The sequence below is a fragment of the Idiotropiscis lumnitzeri genome, chromosome 10, assembly GCF_059441095.1.
Source record: "Idiotropiscis lumnitzeri isolate Australia: NSW breed Sydney's pygmy pipehorse chromosome 10, RoL_Ilum_1.0, whole genome shotgun sequence".
In the NCBI taxonomy this organism is placed as follows: domain Eukaryota; kingdom Metazoa; phylum Chordata; class Actinopteri; order Syngnathiformes; family Syngnathidae; genus Idiotropiscis; species Idiotropiscis lumnitzeri.
Genome location: NC_142400.1, coordinates 1934213 through 1954500, shown reverse-complemented (window position 1 = coordinate 1954500; position 20288 = coordinate 1934213). Strand labels below are relative to the sequence as shown.

The window sequence follows — 20288 nt, the reverse complement described above, 5'->3', positions numbered from 1 at the left end:
AATTAAAACCCAGCTATGAATTTTGAACAAGTCTGGAGGAAAAGGCCAATGAAGGTCAGACGTCTCCGACCAACGAACATGTTGCCCTTTAGCGCTGCCTCTTAATGATCCACATCCAACCTTTCCCACAGTACCTGGCCCAAATATTTCATTCCTCAACTGAGTGCGCCATATTCATTAAGAAATGGAACAAGTTGACATGCTCTTCAACACTGGCTGAAGCCTCGTGAACATGCTGACGTGTTGTCATCATTCAAATCTGATGAGATAAAAATCGAGTAAAAAAAATAAACGAAACTAAATGTCTTGAAGAAGAAGAAAGAGTTTTCCCACATGGTTTTGTGATTAATGCAGTCCAAAAAAAAATAAAAATCAAATCACGACAAAAATAAATGTTTCAAGGCGATAGTTCCACTTTCAAGAAGTCTGAGTAAAAGTCAGCAGAGTGAAACAACACAAGTCAAGTTTTGGAGGCCGTTCCACATTCCTGAACATCACTCACACACACACACACACACACACACACACACAGTGCGAGAGAGAGAGGAGCGAGTGCGCACATAAACTCAGCCAACAGATACAAACTGGCGTGAAACACTGCCCCGATTCAAACGCGAGGGAGAGGAGGAAGCGCCTGACCACTCTTCGGAGGAGGTGAGTTGAAAATCGGAAAACTTGATCGGCAAGAAATTTGTGTACTTGTTGTTGTGGATGCTCATGTAATTCTGAGTCGTCTTGCTCAACTGGGGGGGGCAAAAAAAAAAAGTGGCTCACCCTTTTTGGGTGAGTTATGGGAGGGAAGCTAGTCCAAAAGAAATTAAATCGGTCTCGTCTGCATTCCTGCTACTTTTGAGATTCATTTTATCATCTTAACTGCTGGTAAAATACATTTTCATATTAATAGAAAAAATGTCCTAACAAAAATAAGAATAAAAATATGATCATTCAGAACAAAACATCCAGGCTAAAATATTACTAATTAAGATGAAAATGCTAATCTGAAAAATTATTTATGGACACAAGATAAAAACACATGAAAACAAAATAATTTTAAAATATCATTTTAAAATCAGAATACAATACAATCAAACAAAACATGAAATATTAAAAAAAATTGTATTTATTTATTTTTATTTTTCACTGCAATCCTTTTCAGGGTCAATATATTTTTTTGTTTTTTTTTGTCTTGTCATGCGACTCGGCAGGATTTGCTCAAAATAGATTTGCAAATGAATTAAAGAAAGGTTGTGACCGGGTGAGCTCAATCTTCAACTATTCTTTATGGGATTGGGCCAAGTTTGGATTGAGAAACAACCACGACTCACACATGCCCAGGAAAAAAAAAAAAAAAGCTGAGGTTAACGTTGAGGCGAAAAAAAAACAAAACGTGTCTGTTTTGACTCGCTTGAACTCCAACGCGTCTCACGTTGGCGTTAAACAGTCGCCATCCTCTCAACTTGCGACAAGACCGTGTTGCAAATTTTCGTGTGCTAATAGATGGTGCTTAAGATATTAGCAGGCCAAAAGCAACAGGATGCTGATTGTCCAAACATCAGAACAGGTTTGCTCGTGACGCACCGCTGCTTGCGCAAGAAGACAACAACAACACGTTGCAGCAATCGCCACAATGTTGCACATTTTTAAGACTTTACTTGAAAGTTCAGAATTACCGTAAGGTCAAAACTAAGTTGCCTTAGCTCATCCATGTCATGTTAGCATTAAGCTAGCAGATTTTTGTGAGGCAAAAAAAAAAAAAAATGGTTTGGGTGACTATTTTGGTATTTAAATTTCAATGTTTAATCGTCTTTCGTTATCTGTCAGTTTTGCCATAAACAACAAAAGTGTTCAAATGGGCTTTGAAACATCTTTTATACATCAGAAAATAAATATCGTCAAAATATATTTTTATGAACTCATTTATTGCCATTGACGGCTAAAAACGTCAAAGATCCAATTTCTTTACTCGGCTGGTTCACTTTAAAAATTCCCCCCAAAAAAATAACAGGACAAAATGAACAGATTAACGACGTTTCCAACATGGAGAAATAAATATGCGTCAATGTATCATTTATCTGCACACCGCAAAGCTCATGTGACACGTCACTAACTGTTAACTTTCCTCACAGCCGACACCAATCTGGACCTTTCTTTGCATTATCTTGAGAGGTTTATCCCCGTGCTACAAATCCAGTGTGTTCCATTTCAGAGTGCTTTACATATCCCCAATTCAAAAAAAAAAAAAAGAGATTCCAAGCAATGGAGCGACCAAGCCTTGCAATATGAATCATGAAACGAGCCTGCGAAGGAACATGACAACAGCGATCACAATTATAATTCATTCAGCATTTTAAAAAGACTCTTGCGCAACATAATCAAGCTTGCGCAATACTTATTGAAGCTAGAACAGGCTAACCGAGGGAAGTACCAAAGCAAGTCTCACCTCAAGTACGATCCTCACAGCATCTAATAGTCACTGAAGTCCACTTCAAATCAGCATTTGAGCAGAAAAAGTTCACAAGCTACATCTCGATCATTTTTCAACCGGTCACCTCAGTCGATGCTGGTTGACACAAGATTTTCATTTTAATTCTTGACATTGCGTGTACAAAATGAATGATTTGCGTTTACTCTTCCCAGTTTTTGTGCACCGGGGTAGAAAAATGCTAAATGAATTGTGAGGTTTTTTTTTTTTGCTAATTGGCAGATACAGTACATCAGATGTCAACTGTTTTTTTTTTTTTTTGCACATGCTGCTAAATCAGGACCTTAGCATCCGAGCTACGGTGAGAGAAAAAAAAAAAGGACATTCAAAGGCTGCTGACATTTAAAAAAAAAAAAAAAAAGAAACTTTCAACTGTATCGGTGAGAGGGAAAGGCAAGCACTATCGGTCACCTTGTACAATTCTTGACAGCGTTATACTGAGGAGAAAAAAAAAGTATGACTAGGTCATTAAGTCCATGTGTGCACCGATTGCCCGCCCGCCCGCGCGCACACACACACACACACACACACGCACACCCACACACATTTTGCGGGAAAGCTGTAAAACTTCCTGCACATGAATTTCGCCGACACGCAGACCAACAATATCACGAAAGTATGAGGAAATGATTTGCTAGCGTGCTTTTCCAGTCGGGAGCGGAGAACTCGAAGGTATGTTTGCATTTCCTGATCAAGTGAACTACTTTGATTTTTTTTTTTCCCCCCAGCAGGAAGCTTTCAATTATTTTTTTTTTCTGTCTGAATGCAAGGCTTGTCACCTTGCTGTGTCTTATTAAACTGATTTGACAAAAGACTACAAAATATTAAGTCGGGAAATCATTATTAATGGACTATGAATACATTATGCTGTATAGAAAAAATATTAAAATGCAATCAAATAAAATAGAAAAAAAGGGGGTGTTTCAGACTTAATATTTTAATTGATGATGGGTGAGAAGAATGATTGAAAGTAAAAATGGTGTTAAAGAAATAGTAAAAAAAAAAATAAAGAAAAGAAAAGCAAGTAAAAATGAAACCAAAACAAAAAGGGGAAAAGGCAGCGCAATGAAATGATGCAAAGCCCGAAGGACGAGACGGCACGATGATTCATTATTATTGCAATGGGCTGAACAAACGTTTAAGAAAAAAAAAGTTGTCTTCTCAAAAAGAACACACAAGCTCAGACATTATGAAGATGGACCAAGATAATTAGTTGCTCATTTAATGGACGAATGAAAATGCTCAGCGTGGTCGTAATATTTCACGAGGACGACTTTAGTGCGGAGATTAAACGGCAGTCCACTCAAATTCTGGACGGGGCCCATAAACACGATTGTCAGCACATAAATTCCTGATCACGTAAAGTTCCAATAACGGTGCTTTAGAAGCGCCATTATAGGTTGGCAAAATGTGTGTGCGTGTGTGTTCCTTTATTATGTCGCTAGAGCGCAATGGGCAATAAAGGCAATCATTTTCATTGAACTCAAAAAACGCTGCCAAAGATGACAGATGTTCTATTGCATCATCAATCAATCAACTTCTGCAGGTGGCGCTGTATGGAAAGATTTTTCAGCATTTTTTCAATATCCTTGACAGCCAGTTGAAGGTCCATGCACTAGTACTCTCTTTGTCATCACTAGTATGACAACTAGTAGAATGACGTTGTCTTACTAGTACGTGGACCTTGACATCAAGGATGAAAACATGTATTTGATATCAGAGATGTCAAATCAATGCTCAGACGGCTTTCCATGAAGCAAATATCGAACGTAAGGCCATGCTAGTTGGCAAGAATTAGCACAAGTCCTACTGGGCCAAAAACACGAGCGCACTTCATTGTCTTAACAGCGAGGGGCGCAAACTAAGTTCAACTACGGAATTTGTCCAAATGAGTCCCAACTGAAAGCAGTTTGACTCAACAAATGGGTGCCGCTAGAAATAGAATGCCAAAGGACCGTATGATTATTTGTCGTCTTCTTTGTTTTGCCAGGCGAGTCACGATGCTGTGGACCGTCATCCTCCTCAGTGCCGTTTCCAACGGCGGGAACACGTCGCCAACCCAGACTTCGCCTACCCCAAGCAGCGCCACGGAAGAGGCACCCTGCCGCTTCTCCCACGCGGGCCGTGCGGCAAATTGCGTGGGCGGCCAGCTGGAGCGTGTGCCGTGGAGATACTTCCCACGCACGCTGGAGGACATCGACCTGTCCTACAATAAACTCCAAGAAATACGCTCGGAGGACTTCTCGCGTCTCCCGCACCTCCGTGTGCTGAAACTGCAGTACAACAACATCTCGCGCATCGACGACGACGCCTTCAGGTACAACAATGGCCTGGAACATCTGAACATCTTCAACAACTCCCTGCAAGAGATTCCTGCCTGGGTTCTGACGCCTCTGTTGAACTTAAAGTATCTCTACATGTCCAACAACCTTTACAAGCGTGCGACATTATCTGAAGGATTCTCGAGGCTTGCCAAACTGCAGGTGCTGTCCTTGGGGGGCCCTCTAGTGGAGGGTCTGAAAAGCGAAGACTTTCGCCCTCTGAAAAACATCAAGTTGCAAGCCTTCGCTATTAAATGCTCCTCCAATTTAAGTTACTATGAGCCTGGAAGTCTCCGCAACGTCCAAACCGAACAGCTGGGCTTCGACATGGACATCGAGCAGCGGCCCGGCGCTCTCCTTCACATGCTGCATGACCTCGCCAACAAGACCTTCAGCGCCATCCAGTTCCGCAACCTCTTTGAGTTCACGTACTACACGGGAGACGAGGACATCTTCGAGGGTTTGGAGGATATCGCAGCCTACCAGTTAGTCTTCCACAGAGGAAAGTTCAATGAGAACCTCTTGAGAATGGCCCTGACCCACCTGCAAAGCGCCCCCATAAAGAGGGTCCGGTTCCAGTACATTGATTTTGCGCGCTCGCCAACGTTCACCGACAGTGGTGCCAAATCCAGCATCACGCACTTGGAGCTGGAGAAACTGGATCTTTGGTAAGTCGGAAATAGTTCAGTTTGTGCTGTTTTGCTGCGTCGAAGTCGGTGCGGTTTTGCTTCTAACCAGTCAACCTGGTTGTCAATGTTCAATTCGTTTGTTTAAAAAAAATGGACCCATGTTGTTCTTGACGTGTTTCAGGTACATCAGCAATCCCGACATACTGCGTTTTGACTGGCGCTTCACTTGGCTCAACAAGGTCAAGGAGCTGTCCATCGGTTACGTTTACTTCAACAGAGTCCCTTGCGACGCCTGGGTGGAGATGAGCGGTGTGGAAATCCTGGACGTCTCCAACAACCGCCTACGGGACGACTACATCTTCAACCAGCTGTGCGACTACAGGAACTCCATGAGCCGTCTTCACACCTTCAACCTGAGCACCAACGAGCTGACCAGTTTAAGAGACTTGTCGGCGCTGACCAGGCAGTTCTGCCGGCTGCAAGTCTTGGACATCAGTCACAACCGGCTGGGATCCGCTGAGAGCAGCCGAGGCTGCATCTGGCAGGAGAACATCACCAGAGTCATTGCTCACCACAACCAGTTCACCGCAGAAGCCCTTTCTTGCCTGCCCACCACCGTGCACTTCTTGGACCTGTCCTCGTGCAACCTGGACCAGCTGAACGTCACATACTTCGAGAAGGCCGTAAACCTGAAGGAGCTGCTTCTCAGCGACAACAAAATCAAATTCATCCCGTCCGAGTGGGAGAGTCCGTCGCTGTTCCGGCTGGCTTTGGACGGGAATTCCTTCGGTCTCATCAGCAAGAAATCCTTCCAGCACATGCCTGGACTCGCTCGCCTGAGGGCCGGGAACAACCCGTACCACTGTACCTGCGAGCTTCACGCCTTTATTGAGGACACCAAGACCAAAGGGCGGATCAACCTGACAGACTGGCCCGAGAACTACAAGTGCTACCACCCCGAGCAATTCCTCGACACCGTCATATCCAAATACCTCCCGAGCGAAGTGGCCTGCGACGTGCGATTGGTCATCTTCATCAGCGTCGCCACCACCGTGGTGGTCCTCCTCATCCTGATGCTCATCTGCTACATTTTCGACGTGCCGTGGTACACCAAGGCCACCTATCAGATCATCAGGGCCAAATACAGAGCGCACAAGGAGCGAGCTGCCGGAGAAGCCGGACCTTTCGCCTATCACGCCTTCATATCCTACAGCCACTGGGACGCCGACTGGGTGAGGGAGGAGCTGCTGCCGTGTCTGGAGAACAACCGGAACCCTTACCGACTGTGCATACACGAGAGGGACTTCATGCCAGGACGTTGGATCATCGACAACATCATCGAGAACATTGAGAACAGTCACAAGGTAAACGCGCTTACGCAAGCTAACCATCGACTATGGTGGCCGTCGCTGGGCGGGAAATTGCTAATGGAAGGACTATTTTTGGGGAAGTGGTCTTTTCTGTCCTCAAAGCAGTACCAGCTTGGACATTTGAGGTTTATGGAGCTCTGAAAATGCAACCGTGGCTTTTGTTGTTTAGAATAGCAGGTCATTGGTTAGTTTTCTTTTTCCTAAGATGGCATAAAAAGGGGCTCATCTCAAAGTAGCGCAGACATCAAGTGGTCAGTTGTTAAGTTCCCACCAAGCTTTGCAGTCCAGTTCAGCCTGATAATATTAGGTTTCAGAATGATAAACAATGATTTGGCTGGCGCCGAATGGTGCCATAAAGAGGAGAGAAAAAAAAAACAAAGACTAAACTTAGTACAATTGGGTCTTAAAACATGTTCTCACGTGCTTTGCTGACTTCACAGAAAAAAACTGAGAAGCTGACTGTGGTCAGTTTCTCGTTTCTCATTTGAAATAAAATGAGGGCGGCCATGTTGTTTCATCGTGTAAGTAGGAAGAGGTGAGGAGGGAGGAGGAGAACGGGTGAAAGGCCTTTCAATTCATTTCTATAAGGAAAGATGATTTGACATAGGAGTGTTTCGAGGTACAAGCGTGGTCATGGAACAGAAACTCTTATCTCAAGGCGCCATTGTATTTTTGGGTACAATATTGCATAATATGTCTGCTCGCAAGAACATCGAGCTAAGCTTTTAATGGATTCTAAACATTTTTTTATTTTCACTTGTTTCTCTGCGCAGGTCATATTTGTTCTATCACGACACTTTGTCAACAGCGAGTGGTGCAACTACGAGCTGTACTTTGCTCAGCAGCGAGCCATGGGCAAAACGTTCAGCGACGTCATCCTGGTGGTGAAGGAGCCCATCGACCCGGGCTCGTTGCCCAGTAAGTATTGCAAGCTGAAGAAGATGTTGAGCACCAAGACATACCTGGAATGGCCTCAGCAGGCCAATCAGCAGGCTTTCTTCTGGGCCCAGCTGCGGAGCGTCTTGGGCAAGCCAACCAGGCATAGCGTCCGGAGCAGGAACTCGTCCGTGGGGGGCCACCCGCTGAAGGAAGCAGCGGGTCCGAAATTGGCCGATCCTGATGGAGAAGCGGTAAACGTTAAAGACGAAGTGTTCCATGCAAGACAAATCCCTGTGGTGGCGTGAGGCCATATTTGTACAGCTAATGAGGGCACAGAGTACTACCACATGGACATTGAGGTGGATATGAAGCAACATGAACAAATATATTGCATCCTTGAAATCAAAAACGTATAAATGCTCATGCTGTTTTATCATTAGGACAAAAACGATTCATCGTCCTTCCTTCGTTGAAGTGTTATGTACAAAAACCCACAAACTGTTTAGAATGGTGAGTGACTTAAGGATCGCATCAGAAGCACTATATGCAGCTACATTGAAAGATTGTGTTATGTCAACATTTATGAATATTTGCAAAATGCTGGACATTTGTTTTCTGTTTTTTTTTTTAATAAAAAATAAATACACCATCTATTAGTTACATGACTGAGCAGAAACTCCAAAAAGAAAAGACAAAATGAATCCCTAAATAATTTTTATCTTACCTTTCAAACAATGCAGTGTGCAAAATATTTCTACCACACTGATGGCGACGTGTATGTCATCATTTGGGAGTCGGAGCTAATTCTCGCTCACATAATTCCAAATTTTAATGGGATGTGTAACAACAACCTAAATTTGGTGTTAGCTTTAAGTTTGCGTAGTTATATGTATTATTATATGTGGGTACTGTAGACAGTAAGCTATGTGTATCCACAGCTGGTTGGCGGTCAGCAATAGCAATCAAAACACTGTAGACAGTGTTTTTTTTTTCAAACACTTTTCACATTAGACTTTGACTAATACTGATACATACGTGTTGCATATGAGAAATAAGTCACTATTGGTTGTTTGTAAGGTCAATCAGCTAATGCGAGACCAATTACGCCGAATTTCTCTTTGTATCGAACTTTTGTCTCAGCAAGCAGGTTGTTCGAATAATCGAACGACATCTCAACAGGTTTTTAAATCAAAAATAATCCTCAGAGACGAAATAACAACGACGCAACACTCGTTTGTTTCGACCGACGTGGCTACCATTTAAACTTGTGACGTAATCGTGACGTGCCGTAGACTCGTCAGAAATAAATTTTCACCGGTTATAAAATTCACAACTTTCTTCATGTTTATAACAGGAACATTATTCTTATTTGATATATTACAGGCAATACTTGATCATACAACTCTCATGTATATAAATCCTTTGAATTTCATGCACATGGAAAGTGCCAACATTTAACAACGTGTGGAAAGATCAGATTTAATTTCAAAGATTAGGCAAGCATCACAATTGCTACATTGCTAACGCATATAGCATGGTTAGCTTCATTAGCGCCGAGCTGGATCTTAAAGATCATCAAAGAATAAAAAGAGGAAAAAGTTGAGCATTCTCTAAACACTCGTATGAATTCTGCTCACATGTGCCAGGTCGAAGGTTTCTTCCTTTCAAGTTTCAATGTTACAAAGGAAAACGTGCAGGTCGTCATTCTTGATCAATTAGCGCCCACTTTCCGTTGTTGGTTGCACCCTACTGGCAACTGCGAAGCACAACAGTGCTGTCTCATAATCTAAATAGCTTTTTCAAGCGGAAAAAAAGACACTCCAAGGTCGACTGCCCTCTCACTTTCATTCAACCTGTGCTGCTCCGATGACGTGTCATACCACCAGTGGCCAAAGGGGTCGCCGTTGTCATTGAAAAGATGAATCAGGTTGCCATGAAAAGAGCTCACAAGTGATGAGATGCCAGCTGGACACACTTGAGCTTGTTAACTTCGCTGTCAAGGTGAGTTTGTGTCTCTTTTGATTCAAGAAAAATAACACTTATTGAGGGTTACCAAGTGTGGATTTGTTTCATTTGGGCTGACTTGTGTGCAAGATTTGAAAGCCATCAAATGAAGTGACAACTTGTGTGTAGTTCTCACAGTTTTGGGGCTTGGACGCCCTTAAGTCCCCCAAAATGTGAAAAGCTGCCATTTAGATGCCAGAACTCCAAAGGAATCATTTAAGTCTTGTGTCTATCTACTTATCATTTGAGCCGGTTGGTGAGCTGGTTGACCGCTTGTATTATTGGGAATAAGTTTCTTCTCAAGTCACTGTCCTAAACTTCCTTGGGCTTTGAGAGCCATTAATCAGGGATTACATTTGCCCACGACCCCCTTAGGATCCTCCAGCCATTTACATCGATTAAAATGCAATAGGAATTCTTTTCTATGTCTTGATTTAGTTTTTGCTGGTTCATGCAGGATGGAAATGAAAATGGGTGTTGAGGTGTTAGACTTTGAATCATCTTCCTGATGTCCCGGAATATCTTGCACAAAGGTCACATCAGGACTCCATTTTGCCCTTGATACAATCCTCAGGAACGCGTTTGCATACAACAGCGATGAAAGCGTGGAAACTTTTCAGCATTTACAGGCAGTGCGATGGGGATTACATGTCAAGTAACTCATCTTGAAGCTTCTCACAGACATCCCCTCACTATGCACGAGCGGCAAAAGCCCAAAATCTCAACAAGTCATCTGTGGTTTTACGTCTTTCTCTGCATCTACAGACGCAAAGCAAAAAGCCTCTCAACAAAAGCCTACAAAGTACGTTATGTTTTCAAAAGTTGGGAGTAAAAGCAAACTGAAATGCAGCTAACTGAAATCAAAATCTCCGGTATGATTCCTAAAAGAATGAGTCGTTTACTTGCCGCCACTGCTCTGCGCCTTCATGAAATATGCAAGCAGCTGAAAGTGGATTCAAATCTTCGGGGGGTGTCCGGGCTGCTCAGCGTGGGGCTCCCTTTGCTGGTTTTCCATTCTTTTATTCTGAGGTGATATGACTCCTCGCCGCCGTCGCCCCCCCCCCACGTTGTCGCTTCTCAGGTGTCCCTCGGTGCCAACGAGAGGAGAAAACGTCTCGTAGGGAACATGTTGCTGCACCAACACTTGACAATGCAGCTGTCATGAGGAGATATTTTCATCAAGGACTGTTCAAAACCACCAACTTCCCTAAAAAAACACAGCAAAAGATTCACTCAAATTGTCTTCACTGACCTTTGAACTGCCGTCTGCATGCTTTCGTAGTGGCCGGGTCACGCATTTCGCTTTTAATCACCCCCGTTTCCCTGAAAGCTGACATGGCTCCAGGCGGGTGAATTGGTATCGCTGTGGTAGTATCGGAGCAACTCATCGGCTGACGACATGTGATTATCTGATTGCAGGATGCTGTGTTGCTGCGCGAAAGCATGCAGTCGCGGTAATATTCCACTTCGTTGGATTCTGTGTGAAAGGTACCAACGCGGAATGGGGGAGTGAATGGCGAGCCGGCAATTTCTCAGCGTCAGAGGTAGTCTCCGAGGCTGGGAGGTGAACCCGCGTTTGACTACGTTCCAGATGCATCCGTGAAAATCCGACAATCCGTTTCTGGCAAAAAAACTAAATTGTAAATTGTTGGAACTTTTAAATGCAGACAAAACTCTCAGCCAACTTCTTTTTTTAAAATAAATTGATACGTGACTTTTTTTTTTTTTTTTACTGTTTATTTGTTGATCATTTTATTGTTCATGCATGAAGATGAAGAAATTTTTTTTTTCAAGTTCAGTCCTAACATCTCTCCAATGGAAGCTTCAACTATGAAGTGGTCGGTGACAAAAATGAATTTGGAATGAATTTGGCACCAATTGAAATTCGACTGTCACATAAAACAAAGTGTGTCCAAAAGCATGTGCAGGAAAAAAATGAATACTTTAATCGTGCAGAAGTCTGCTAGCTTAATGCTAGCATATTAGAAGCATAAACGGCTATTTTAACAAACATGGAGGCGCACTTGTACAACTCCGTAGTATATTCTTTACTCTGTGGGATTAAGGACTATTCCTGGAGGTAGTTTTTTTTTTTGGGGGGGGGGGGGGCGTGTCTGTTTTTGCTTTAGGAAGTTTCCCGCTTTTGGAGAAAGTGTCGGAGGCAAAATGGAACCCGTGTGAAAGCCGGTGCAAGGGTTTGAAATTTAACACCTGGCACTCACTCGGAAACGCTTTCACGCTCTTCACCAAACGCTGATGTCGTCAGATCGCATGATATTTCCGTGTTGGGTGGAAAAGGCAATGCTTTAAAAATATTTTTTTTTCTGTTTGGGGGGGCGGTGCAAATTCTGAATTGAAATGGCATCTGCAGCATGAAGATTGCCGTGACTTTTTTTTTTTTCCCACTCCATTCTCCGCTTCCTGTTTGCGTTCAATTGCGCATTTGTGTGTTGCAGGTACCGAGCGTGTTGACAAAATGAGCCGACAGCTGGAAAAGTCCATCGAGGGCCTCATCACCATCTTCCACTCGTACTCGTCCAAAGAGGGCGACAAGCACAAACTGAGCAAAGCCGAGCTCAAGACGCTCCTGCAGGAGGAGCTCACCGACTTCATGGCCGTAAGTGCCAACATCATTTTTCACAAATACAAATTCTTAATAACTGTTATTTAGCGGGTATGATTGAGTCTAATTAAATTATCTCATACGTGAAACTTTTTTTTTTTAGTATTTACCTTTTTTGTTTAAAGACAAATCTTGTACCTTTAGGACAGTGTGAGAGGACTTTTGCCATCTCCGTTTTTCAGGGCTGCAGCGATGCGGCCGCCGTTGACAAGATCATGACTGACCTGGATGAAAACGGCGACCAGCAACTAGACTTTCAGGAGTTTGTGGTTCTGGTGGCGGCGCTCACCGTGGCCTGCAACGAATACTTTGAAGGTTCCTGCAAGAATTAAAAGAAAAGAAAATAGCGTGTAATTGTTTGTCTGTGTTTTCTGCATCCTAATAAAAATGTTTGAACTGTTGAAAGTTTTACTTTTCTATGTGGCTGTGCTTCTCCTGAACTTAAAACTGTCTACCTTTTCTCATCAGAAAAAAAACGATAGCATAAAAAGAACCTTAAAAAAATAAAAAGTGCCTTTTTGCCGGAAATGAAGATACTTGGGAAGTACACTAACTGACCAGCAGATGGCGACAAAGACCTCAAAATGACCTGCAAGGAAATAAGTTTCCAAGTTCCATATGATGATGTCGCTGCAGCGTGTGTGCACAAAGACGAGCCAATAAAGTGAATGACAATACAAATTCTCTTTGTGACAATGATCACGATTTGGGGCACATTTCAAACTGAGTCTTAAGTTGTTTCTAAACACAAAATGTTCAGTTGAATGCAAAATTTGCAATAGCCAATGGCATTAGCTCCTGTTTAGAAACACGTCATAACTTGAAGGTGTGATGTTGCGGGAGGTATTAGTCTTTTTGTTCGTTGAGCTATCCACTGCATGCGCCATATGGACAGATCGACACTTATTGACAAGCATGTGACTTGTAGAGTAAGAAGTACTGTGAAAATGTCTTCCCGGCGCTGCTCACTTTTTCGCCACATTGTGGCCCATTTCTGAAAGCAGAAGCCGCTCAAGTCACAACATCAGGGTTTGCCCCTGGTTGTCATGGTAACAAAATCCAGGAAGCAGACATGCTCCATGCTGCTTAATTTTTAAATGGAGAAATACTCTGCGTTTTGACTGAAATCATCGATACAATATTACCTTTGAAAAATAAAAAAATAGGTGTGTCAGAAAGTCAAAACTGTGACTGCGTTATCAGACGATACTGCGCGTGAAAGAGAGTTATCAGTGCATCCAAGCTGTTTGCACAGTTTTCGCCTCGCCGTGAAAGATGGGACGCGGACAAGTGCGCGATAGCGTTCGGGTCAATGTTTACCTCGCGCCTTCCTTATCCGAGGGTCCCGTTTGCTCTCCGCCCAAACGCAAATCCCCCTCGCTGGATGGCAAAAAAAAAAAAAAAAAAACGCACAGCGACTCCAAACACAGGTGAGGCTGCGTCAAAGTCCGCCTCGTAGGAATGCGGCCGGCTGGCGTGGACCATTAACCTTCCCCTGAGGGGTGAACGCTAATCCCGAATGTAAGACAACATTGACTTCTTATCGCAAACGTCAACCTCCTTCCTGTTCCCTCAGCCGGCAGCTGGAGTCCCTTCACCGAGAGAACTTCAATCAGTCCATCAAAATCATAAACATGATTACGCCTTCACCGTAAAGTTGGCCTTTTGCGCTTTTAAAATGTATTCCGTGTTAATTCCAAGCACTATTTAAAGCATTGAAAAATTGCTCATTGACTCATTTACTGCCATTGACGGCTAAAGACGTCAAAGATCTTTTTTTTTTTTTAACTCGGCTGGTCGTGAATGAGTTAAATGAACTGCGTTAAAATAAAAAAAGTCAGTGAGTACAATGAGGCAAACTGCCAGTAGAGGGCAGCAGTGCACCATATTAGAAGGGAAAAAAAAATCCACTTTCTTTGCCAACTGTTTACAGTGAGCGGGGAATGGGCACTTTATTATCATGGCGGCATATTTCTCGGACAAATCGGAAACAAGGAACAAAATTATATATGTATATCACAAAGTGTGTGTTATGAAAAAAGTGCAACAAAGGACACCCGAAAGTGCTCCCAGCAAGAGTCTTCGTCACATAAACATCGCGCAACTTTATGACTTCCACTCTTAGCAAATCGTTGACGTCGAGTACGACAGTGATGTATAGTTCCGGTAATGTGCACGTCGGCACACGAACGCCGTGACCCGGACGCACGTAAAATATGTTCACTCAACGTCTCATCAAAGTGTCAAACTTATGGCTGAGAAAACAAAACATTGACGAAGATGAGCTGGCGTAAGGAGCCGCTCTAAAACCCAAAAGAGACGAACGATGAACCTCGAAAGGACTTGAGCTCACATGAGAACTCGCATGAGAGCAACGACAACAAACGAGAACATGAGAACATGTGAGAGTGGGAGGAAAGCACAAGAAAATCAACACAGGAACAGCAAGAAGAAAAAAAATTGAGAATGTGACACAAGCAGAAGAACACCAAAAAAAAGAAAAAAATGAGATTGCATGCAAAACGACAAGAAATGAGTTAGTTCAATTAAATTTGCTGAACGTCCGTACAGAAGAAAGTTTACTTGAATTTATTCTTGGTCACTTTTTTTTTGTTTAATCTTGACAAATATCCATACGTTTAAAAAAAAAAAAAAAAAAAAAAAAAAACTAATACTAAAACTAATATTAACAACTGAACTGCTTGCCAGCCAATCGCAGGGCCCATAAAGACAAACAAACTTCCGAGCTCAATCAACCCACCATGCATATCTTTGGAATGTGGGAGGAAACCGGAGCACCCGGAGAAAACCCACGCAGGCACACGAAGAACATTAACTCCACACACGAAGGCCGTAGCACACAATCACACCTCGCACCTAAAAATCTGAATTAAAAAAAAATAATTTCAAACAAATGAAAACTAACTACATGAAAAATCCCAAAATTTGTCTGACCCCGAGCTGAAATTTATTGACATTGCGTAGATGAGATGATTGAAACTGAGCAGCCTCACTTCTCTGTCATCAGCACGACCGCTGCCAGGACGGGCCAACGCGAGGACAACCAAGCCCCTGAGGCTCCAAAAAGTGTACGCGTGTGTGTGTGTGTGTGTGTGTGCAGGCAAAGACTGATGGTGGCTGTCAGGCCTCTGAACCCCTGCTGACAGTGCATGGGTTCGACCCAAACACACACACGTCTCACACATGGAGTGTGTGCATTATCAGGCAGCGAGTGGCATCCTAATGAGTGAACTGTGACCCCCAGAAAGCGGATCCGGGCAAGGGGAAGTTGACGAGGGGACACGGAGGCTAAGCGGGCGCCACATTACGCCGCCGGTCACTCAAAGTCACACCCCCATAGACCCCGCCCATCGGCCTCATCTGCATCCTACAGTCTCAAATGAATGCAAGTCTCAATGAGAGCGTAGAATCAAGCACGTGTGTATGCACGTGCGCACGCTAAAATTTGGAAGGGGAAAGTACAAAGGGGAGTTTTCGCAGTACAAATCTACTCACATGCACGTATACTGCACGCTAACACACACACACACACACAAAGTAACCAAAACTTTGCATTTCTGGATAAAAAAAAAATTGGGGATAAAAAAAGTCTATTTTTCAAATAAAACAAAAATATCAAAATTACTCAATGTCGTAAAAATATATTTAATAACTAAAATAAAAACCCAAAACATAAAAACCCTGTCAATATAATTTTTTATGAGTGTAATGAAAACTTATTTGGAAGAAATTTGAAGATTCTTTTTTTTCTGATATTGGGGATACATTTTTTTAATATATATATCAAAAAAAAATATTGAGAAAAATTTAGGCACAAGCTTTTCTTGTAAAATAAAAACTTAAGAAAAATTTTGGGGACTTTTTTCCAGATAAGATTCAAATCAAATCATTGGAAGTTACGTCCTTATTATTTACGAAAACAAAAGAAACAATTTGGAGATAAATGGGGATTTAAAAAGAAAAGAGTACCTACATTTTTTTTTACTTTTAAGTTTCGCCGATCAAAGCTTTTCGTGGGATGAAAATGCAAACGTTAAAATGCAACGTTTTTCACTTTTGTCATCTTCATCCTCATCTTTCTTCCGTGTTGGGGTTACCTGCTGGTCATCGGACGGCGCCGCTCTCATTCATCACGACACATCTCGTCTTTATTGGGATGGGAGGAAGTCGTTAAGGCCTGCGAGGTGACCCGGCCGTGACCCGGCCACGACGTCCCTGACAGAGGTTGGCGATATAAGGGGCGGGGCCTCCTGCCAGCTCCGGCCAATCGCAGATGACCTCCACGCACTTCCAAGGTTTACTATATGTCGGTGGAAAGTTTATTTTGTTTTTTTTTTCCTCGTCACTGAGGCTTTGATGGCGACTTGTGAATTTGGCAGGAGAGCGACTGTGTGAAAGCGGTTCGCGGAAAAGCCAGGACACGCCTATCGAGGTTTAACATCCGCTGTGTCGGGTTGAACGCAGTTGTCATCGTGTTGCTTCCACTTACGAGTTTTCAGCTCTCAAAAATTCTGAAAAAAATGACTGACCTGCTGCAACAGTAAAGCAGATTATAAATAACAAAAAGCAGTCATTATAATAGGTGACGCAGTTGCAATCTTGACCACTAGGCGGCGACACACTCTGTTACACAGCCTCAATTTCACCCAACGGCTTTTCTTTCTTTCCCTACATCACATCCACGCTCCACTTGATAAATTCATCCTCTTGACTTTTTTATTCCAACCTTGCCACTTTATGGACAACACCGAACTGACATCCAAAGACGGGAAGAAGAAGAAGTGCACATCAGAAGGACGGCGGAAAGTGCGGACGGTTTGTCTTCCAAAAGAATAAAAGGGAGAAAGATGGTGAGAAAAGGAGGAAGTGGGGAGAATGAAGGGGGTAAAAAAGAGAGAAAGGGAGGAGAGTGGGGGGAGAGAAATGGAAGAACGATGCTGTGAGCATCTGTTTCCTGCCTGCTCAGCAGCTGTGCCATGGAACAAACGACAAAAGAAGAACAAGAAGGAGAAGAAGAAGAGGAGGAAGAAAGACCGGTGGGCCTGAGAACCTGCTTCCTCACACACACACACACACACACACATTCAGAGGATGAGGAAGTAGGATTCGTTTTTTCCCTGAGGAAGTGTGTCAGTGCGTGTGTATGAGTAGACGCGCGTGTGTGTGCACGCCGACGAGTGCACTGACGTACCTTTGCAATCTAAATTCTAATATTTGTCTAATGAAATGTAAGTAAAGGTTAGATTTCTTTTTTTGTCCAATCAGAATTCAGCTTCTCTTTGTTGCCATGTCCATCTGATCTGCCTCCAGAATTAGCTGTGCTGGCCCATCGGAACTTAATATCGTTTATCGTCTATTCGTGCGCGTGCGCATCTCCGCATGCGCGTGCGTTTGTGAAACTGTGTGATGTGTAAAAAATAAATAAAAATAGAGGGGGTGTAAGGGGGGGGGGTTGAATGGAGGATTTCCTGATTTGTTTGTTCCTCTCACACACTTTTCTTCCTGGTCTCGACTGGATTTAGACTTCCTGTTCCAGAGTTATTCTTGGAGCAATGACACACTAACACACACGCACCACAAACTCCCATTAACTCCAGAACAGACAAACAACGCAAAAACATTTCAAATGAACAACACACACAAATGGATAACAAAAAAAAATACCCACATGAAGAACAAATACATCACCGCAAAAATAGACATCAACCCACACATGTTCATATAGAACACACAACCCAACAACACCCACCAAAAACCATGCCGACACACAAACAACGCATACAAAATACACACAAACACGAACAACACACACACATGCTCACAAAGAACAGTCACGCCTCTCACAATGTACACACTCGGGAAAACACAAAAATGAACACGAACAACATGCAGACAAAAACAATGTGTAAACACACACTTGTGCGCACAATACACACACAAACAACACACTCGTGTGCACATAAAGAACATTCACACCCACAAGCAACGTACACACTCGTGAAAACTCACACATGCACAAGAACACGCACACAGTGTACAAACACTAATTAACAACACAAACACACACACATTTGTGCACAAAATACACCCAAAAGCAACACACACACAACCAACATACATGCTTGTAAAAACACACACGTACACTTGAACAACACAAAGAAGATGCAAACACAAATCAGGACAAACTCACATGAGCAACACACACACACACACATTTACAGGTTGTTAAAAGCATTCACATGTTGCGTGTGTTATTATCGGCCATTTGTTGCCAATCGTCCCCAAGACGTGCATGACTCCTCAGTTGGCTTTTTACATTTTTTTTTTTTAAACCCGCACACGCACGCGCATTTTGTGAGTCACGGCGAGCGGCCTCCCGAATGTGAACACGACAACGTGAGTGCCCCGTTGTGTCGTTGTCCAACGAAAGCTTTTCACATGACCCACGGCAACATTTTCACCGGACTGGCATCTGATCTGCTCGCAAACTTCATTTTCATCACACTGACCGACGTCTCGTATGGGAATCAGCGCAACATTTGGCGTACGCGACGCCACATTAGGTTACACGTTGCAACATTTTGACTGACTGAGGTGTGACATGAGAAACACTCTCATGACACACTGCCGCATTTTTACCCGACTGGCGTGTGATAAACAAGATTTGCATCGGACTGAATTTTATTGTGAAACGCTACATTTTTGTCTGTTATGTCTCGCATGACGACACTTTCAGACTGATGTGCTGTCAGTGATGCAACATTTGTTTCCCCGTTATGTGAAACGCTGCAACATTTTCATTTGACGTACCAAATCGTGGCATAAGGCACGCTACATTTTCACCTGAGCAACTTTTGTGAAGCGCTACGCCATTTTCAAGCAACATCACATACGAACAACATGTTGTTTACTCAGCGACAACTTTCTGCGTGAGCGTGTGTGTCATTGTGTAGTAGCGCAGGTGCTGGATTCATTGAAGAAAACAAGCCGAGTTGGAAAAAACCCAGAGGAAGGATGTGGCACTTGTGCGCACAAAAGAATGGACGCATTGTGTTGCGCATGTGTCGCACGGTTCTCACACTCTGCACGTGAAAGTCAAAAGATCACAATGTTGGGAAATGATTGGTCGCCTCATTTCCACGCCAGAAACTCACACGCACGCACGGCAGCACGACATGTATGACATCCAAGACCCAGAATAATCACGAAAAGGGTCATCATGTCTTTTTTTTTTTTTTTTAATAAAATGACGACACATTCACATACGGCAGTCCAAGGCATACGCGCGCACGCACACGCATCATGTGTGTGTGCGTGTCTAATAAACAGTCCGATAAATAACAGGAGAGAAGACAGTCACTGAGCCTTTCTGTTGTGGTTTTCATGTTTTGTCGCTGGAAGATCCTGCAGACACGCAAACATCCTCACACTAATTGCCGCCTACGTGCTTCTCGACAGCTGACAATCTTTGGGGGGTTTTAACACCGTCCGCTTTTCTTTTTTTTTTGCTGTTTTCGTTTTGCACCTGAACACCACACCAACAACATCAAGACGACTTGAGGAGCTTTGGACAACACGTTGCAATGAGGAGCGAGTCGGGATGAGGATGAGGATGATGAACACGACGAAGACGGCTCGTCCATGACCCGACCCCTCAAGAAGCTTCCGGAGGGACCGAACGGGTTTGGGTTGATTTCTCCTCGTATCTTACGATTTATCTCCAAGCACGCACACACAACAATGATGCACAACTCCGACGGGAACGCCATAACTCACACACACACACACACACACACACACGTGTGCACGTACAAGACCTGCGAGTGTGCAATGGAGCCTTGCAAACGCACAGCTCAGCTTTTTTCAATATTACCACGAGGTCAGTTCAGTGTTAGCATCTCTTCCAAGCTCCTTGCACGTGCTTTCATTTTATATTTCTGTGTTTAACTGTTTGCCCTG

General features: G+C 43.3%; 2 protein-coding genes across 6 annotated transcripts; both read left to right on the top strand.

The window, feature by feature from the left end:
* Window positions 1–528: 528 nt before the first annotated feature.
* On the top strand, window positions 529–8332 carry tlr18 (toll-like receptor 18). 2 transcript variants are annotated; one of them, XM_088306345.1, is made up of 4 exons: window positions 529–654; window positions 4473–5471; window positions 5614–6796; window positions 7576–8331. In XM_088306345.1, exons 2-4 carry the CDS (start codon window positions 4483–4485, stop codon window positions 7984–7986), a joined length of 2583 nt encoding a protein of 860 aa, XP_088162471.1. In that variant the 5' UTR covers window positions 529–654; window positions 4473–4482; the 3' UTR covers window positions 7987–8331. The 2 variants fall into 2 exon arrangements, with proteins under 2 accessions (XP_088162471.1, XP_088162472.1); XM_088306346.1 differs by lacking the exon at window positions 529–654 and adding an exon at window positions 3044–3154 and having other exon boundaries at window positions 7576–8332.
* A 1183-nt stretch (window positions 8333–9515) lies between these two features.
* On the top strand, window positions 9516–12707 carry s100a1 (S100 calcium binding protein A1). Of its 4 annotated transcripts, none has more exons than XM_088306355.1 (4): window positions 9529–9682; window positions 11105–11139; window positions 12142–12302; window positions 12491–12707. In XM_088306355.1, exons 2-4 carry the CDS (start codon window positions 11106–11108, stop codon window positions 12638–12640), a joined length of 345 nt encoding a protein of 114 aa, XP_088162481.1. In that variant the 5' UTR covers window positions 9529–9682; window position 11105; the 3' UTR covers window positions 12641–12707. The 4 variants fall into 4 exon arrangements, with proteins under 4 accessions (XP_088162483.1, XP_088162481.1, XP_088162484.1 ...); XM_088306358.1 differs by having other exon boundaries at window positions 9621–9682; window positions 11105–11173; XM_088306356.1 differs by having other exon boundaries at window positions 9666–9682; window positions 11105–11229.
* Window positions 12708–20288: the final 7581 nt, after the last annotated feature.

What these genes read in the sequence shown, in the direction of transcription:
- tlr18 (XM_088306346.1), top strand. Translation starts at nt 4,483, where the DNA reads ATGCTGTGGACCGTCATCCTCCTCAGTGCCGTTTCCAACGGCGGGAAC. An exon ending in CTGGAGAAACTGGATCTTTG is followed by an intron (nt 5,472 to 5,613) that starts GTAAGTCGGAAA and finishes GACGTGTTTCAG; the next exon opens with GTACATCAGCAATCCCGACA. An exon ending in ACATTGAGAACAGTCACAAG is followed by an intron (nt 6,797 to 7,575) that starts GTAAACGCGCTT and finishes TTCTCTGCGCAG; the next exon opens with GTCATATTTGTTCTATCACG.
- s100a1 (XM_088306355.1), top strand. Translation starts at nt 11,106, where the DNA reads ATGCTGTGTTGCTGCGCGAAAGCATGCAGTCGCG. An exon ending in CGCGAAAGCATGCAGTCGCG is followed by an intron (nt 11,140 to 12,141) that starts GTAATATTCCAC and finishes TGTGTGTTGCAG; the next exon opens with GTACCGAGCGTGTTGACAAA. An exon ending in AGCTCACCGACTTCATGGCC is followed by an intron (nt 12,303 to 12,490) that starts GTAAGTGCCAAC and finishes TCCGTTTTTCAG; the next exon opens with GGCTGCAGCGATGCGGCCGC.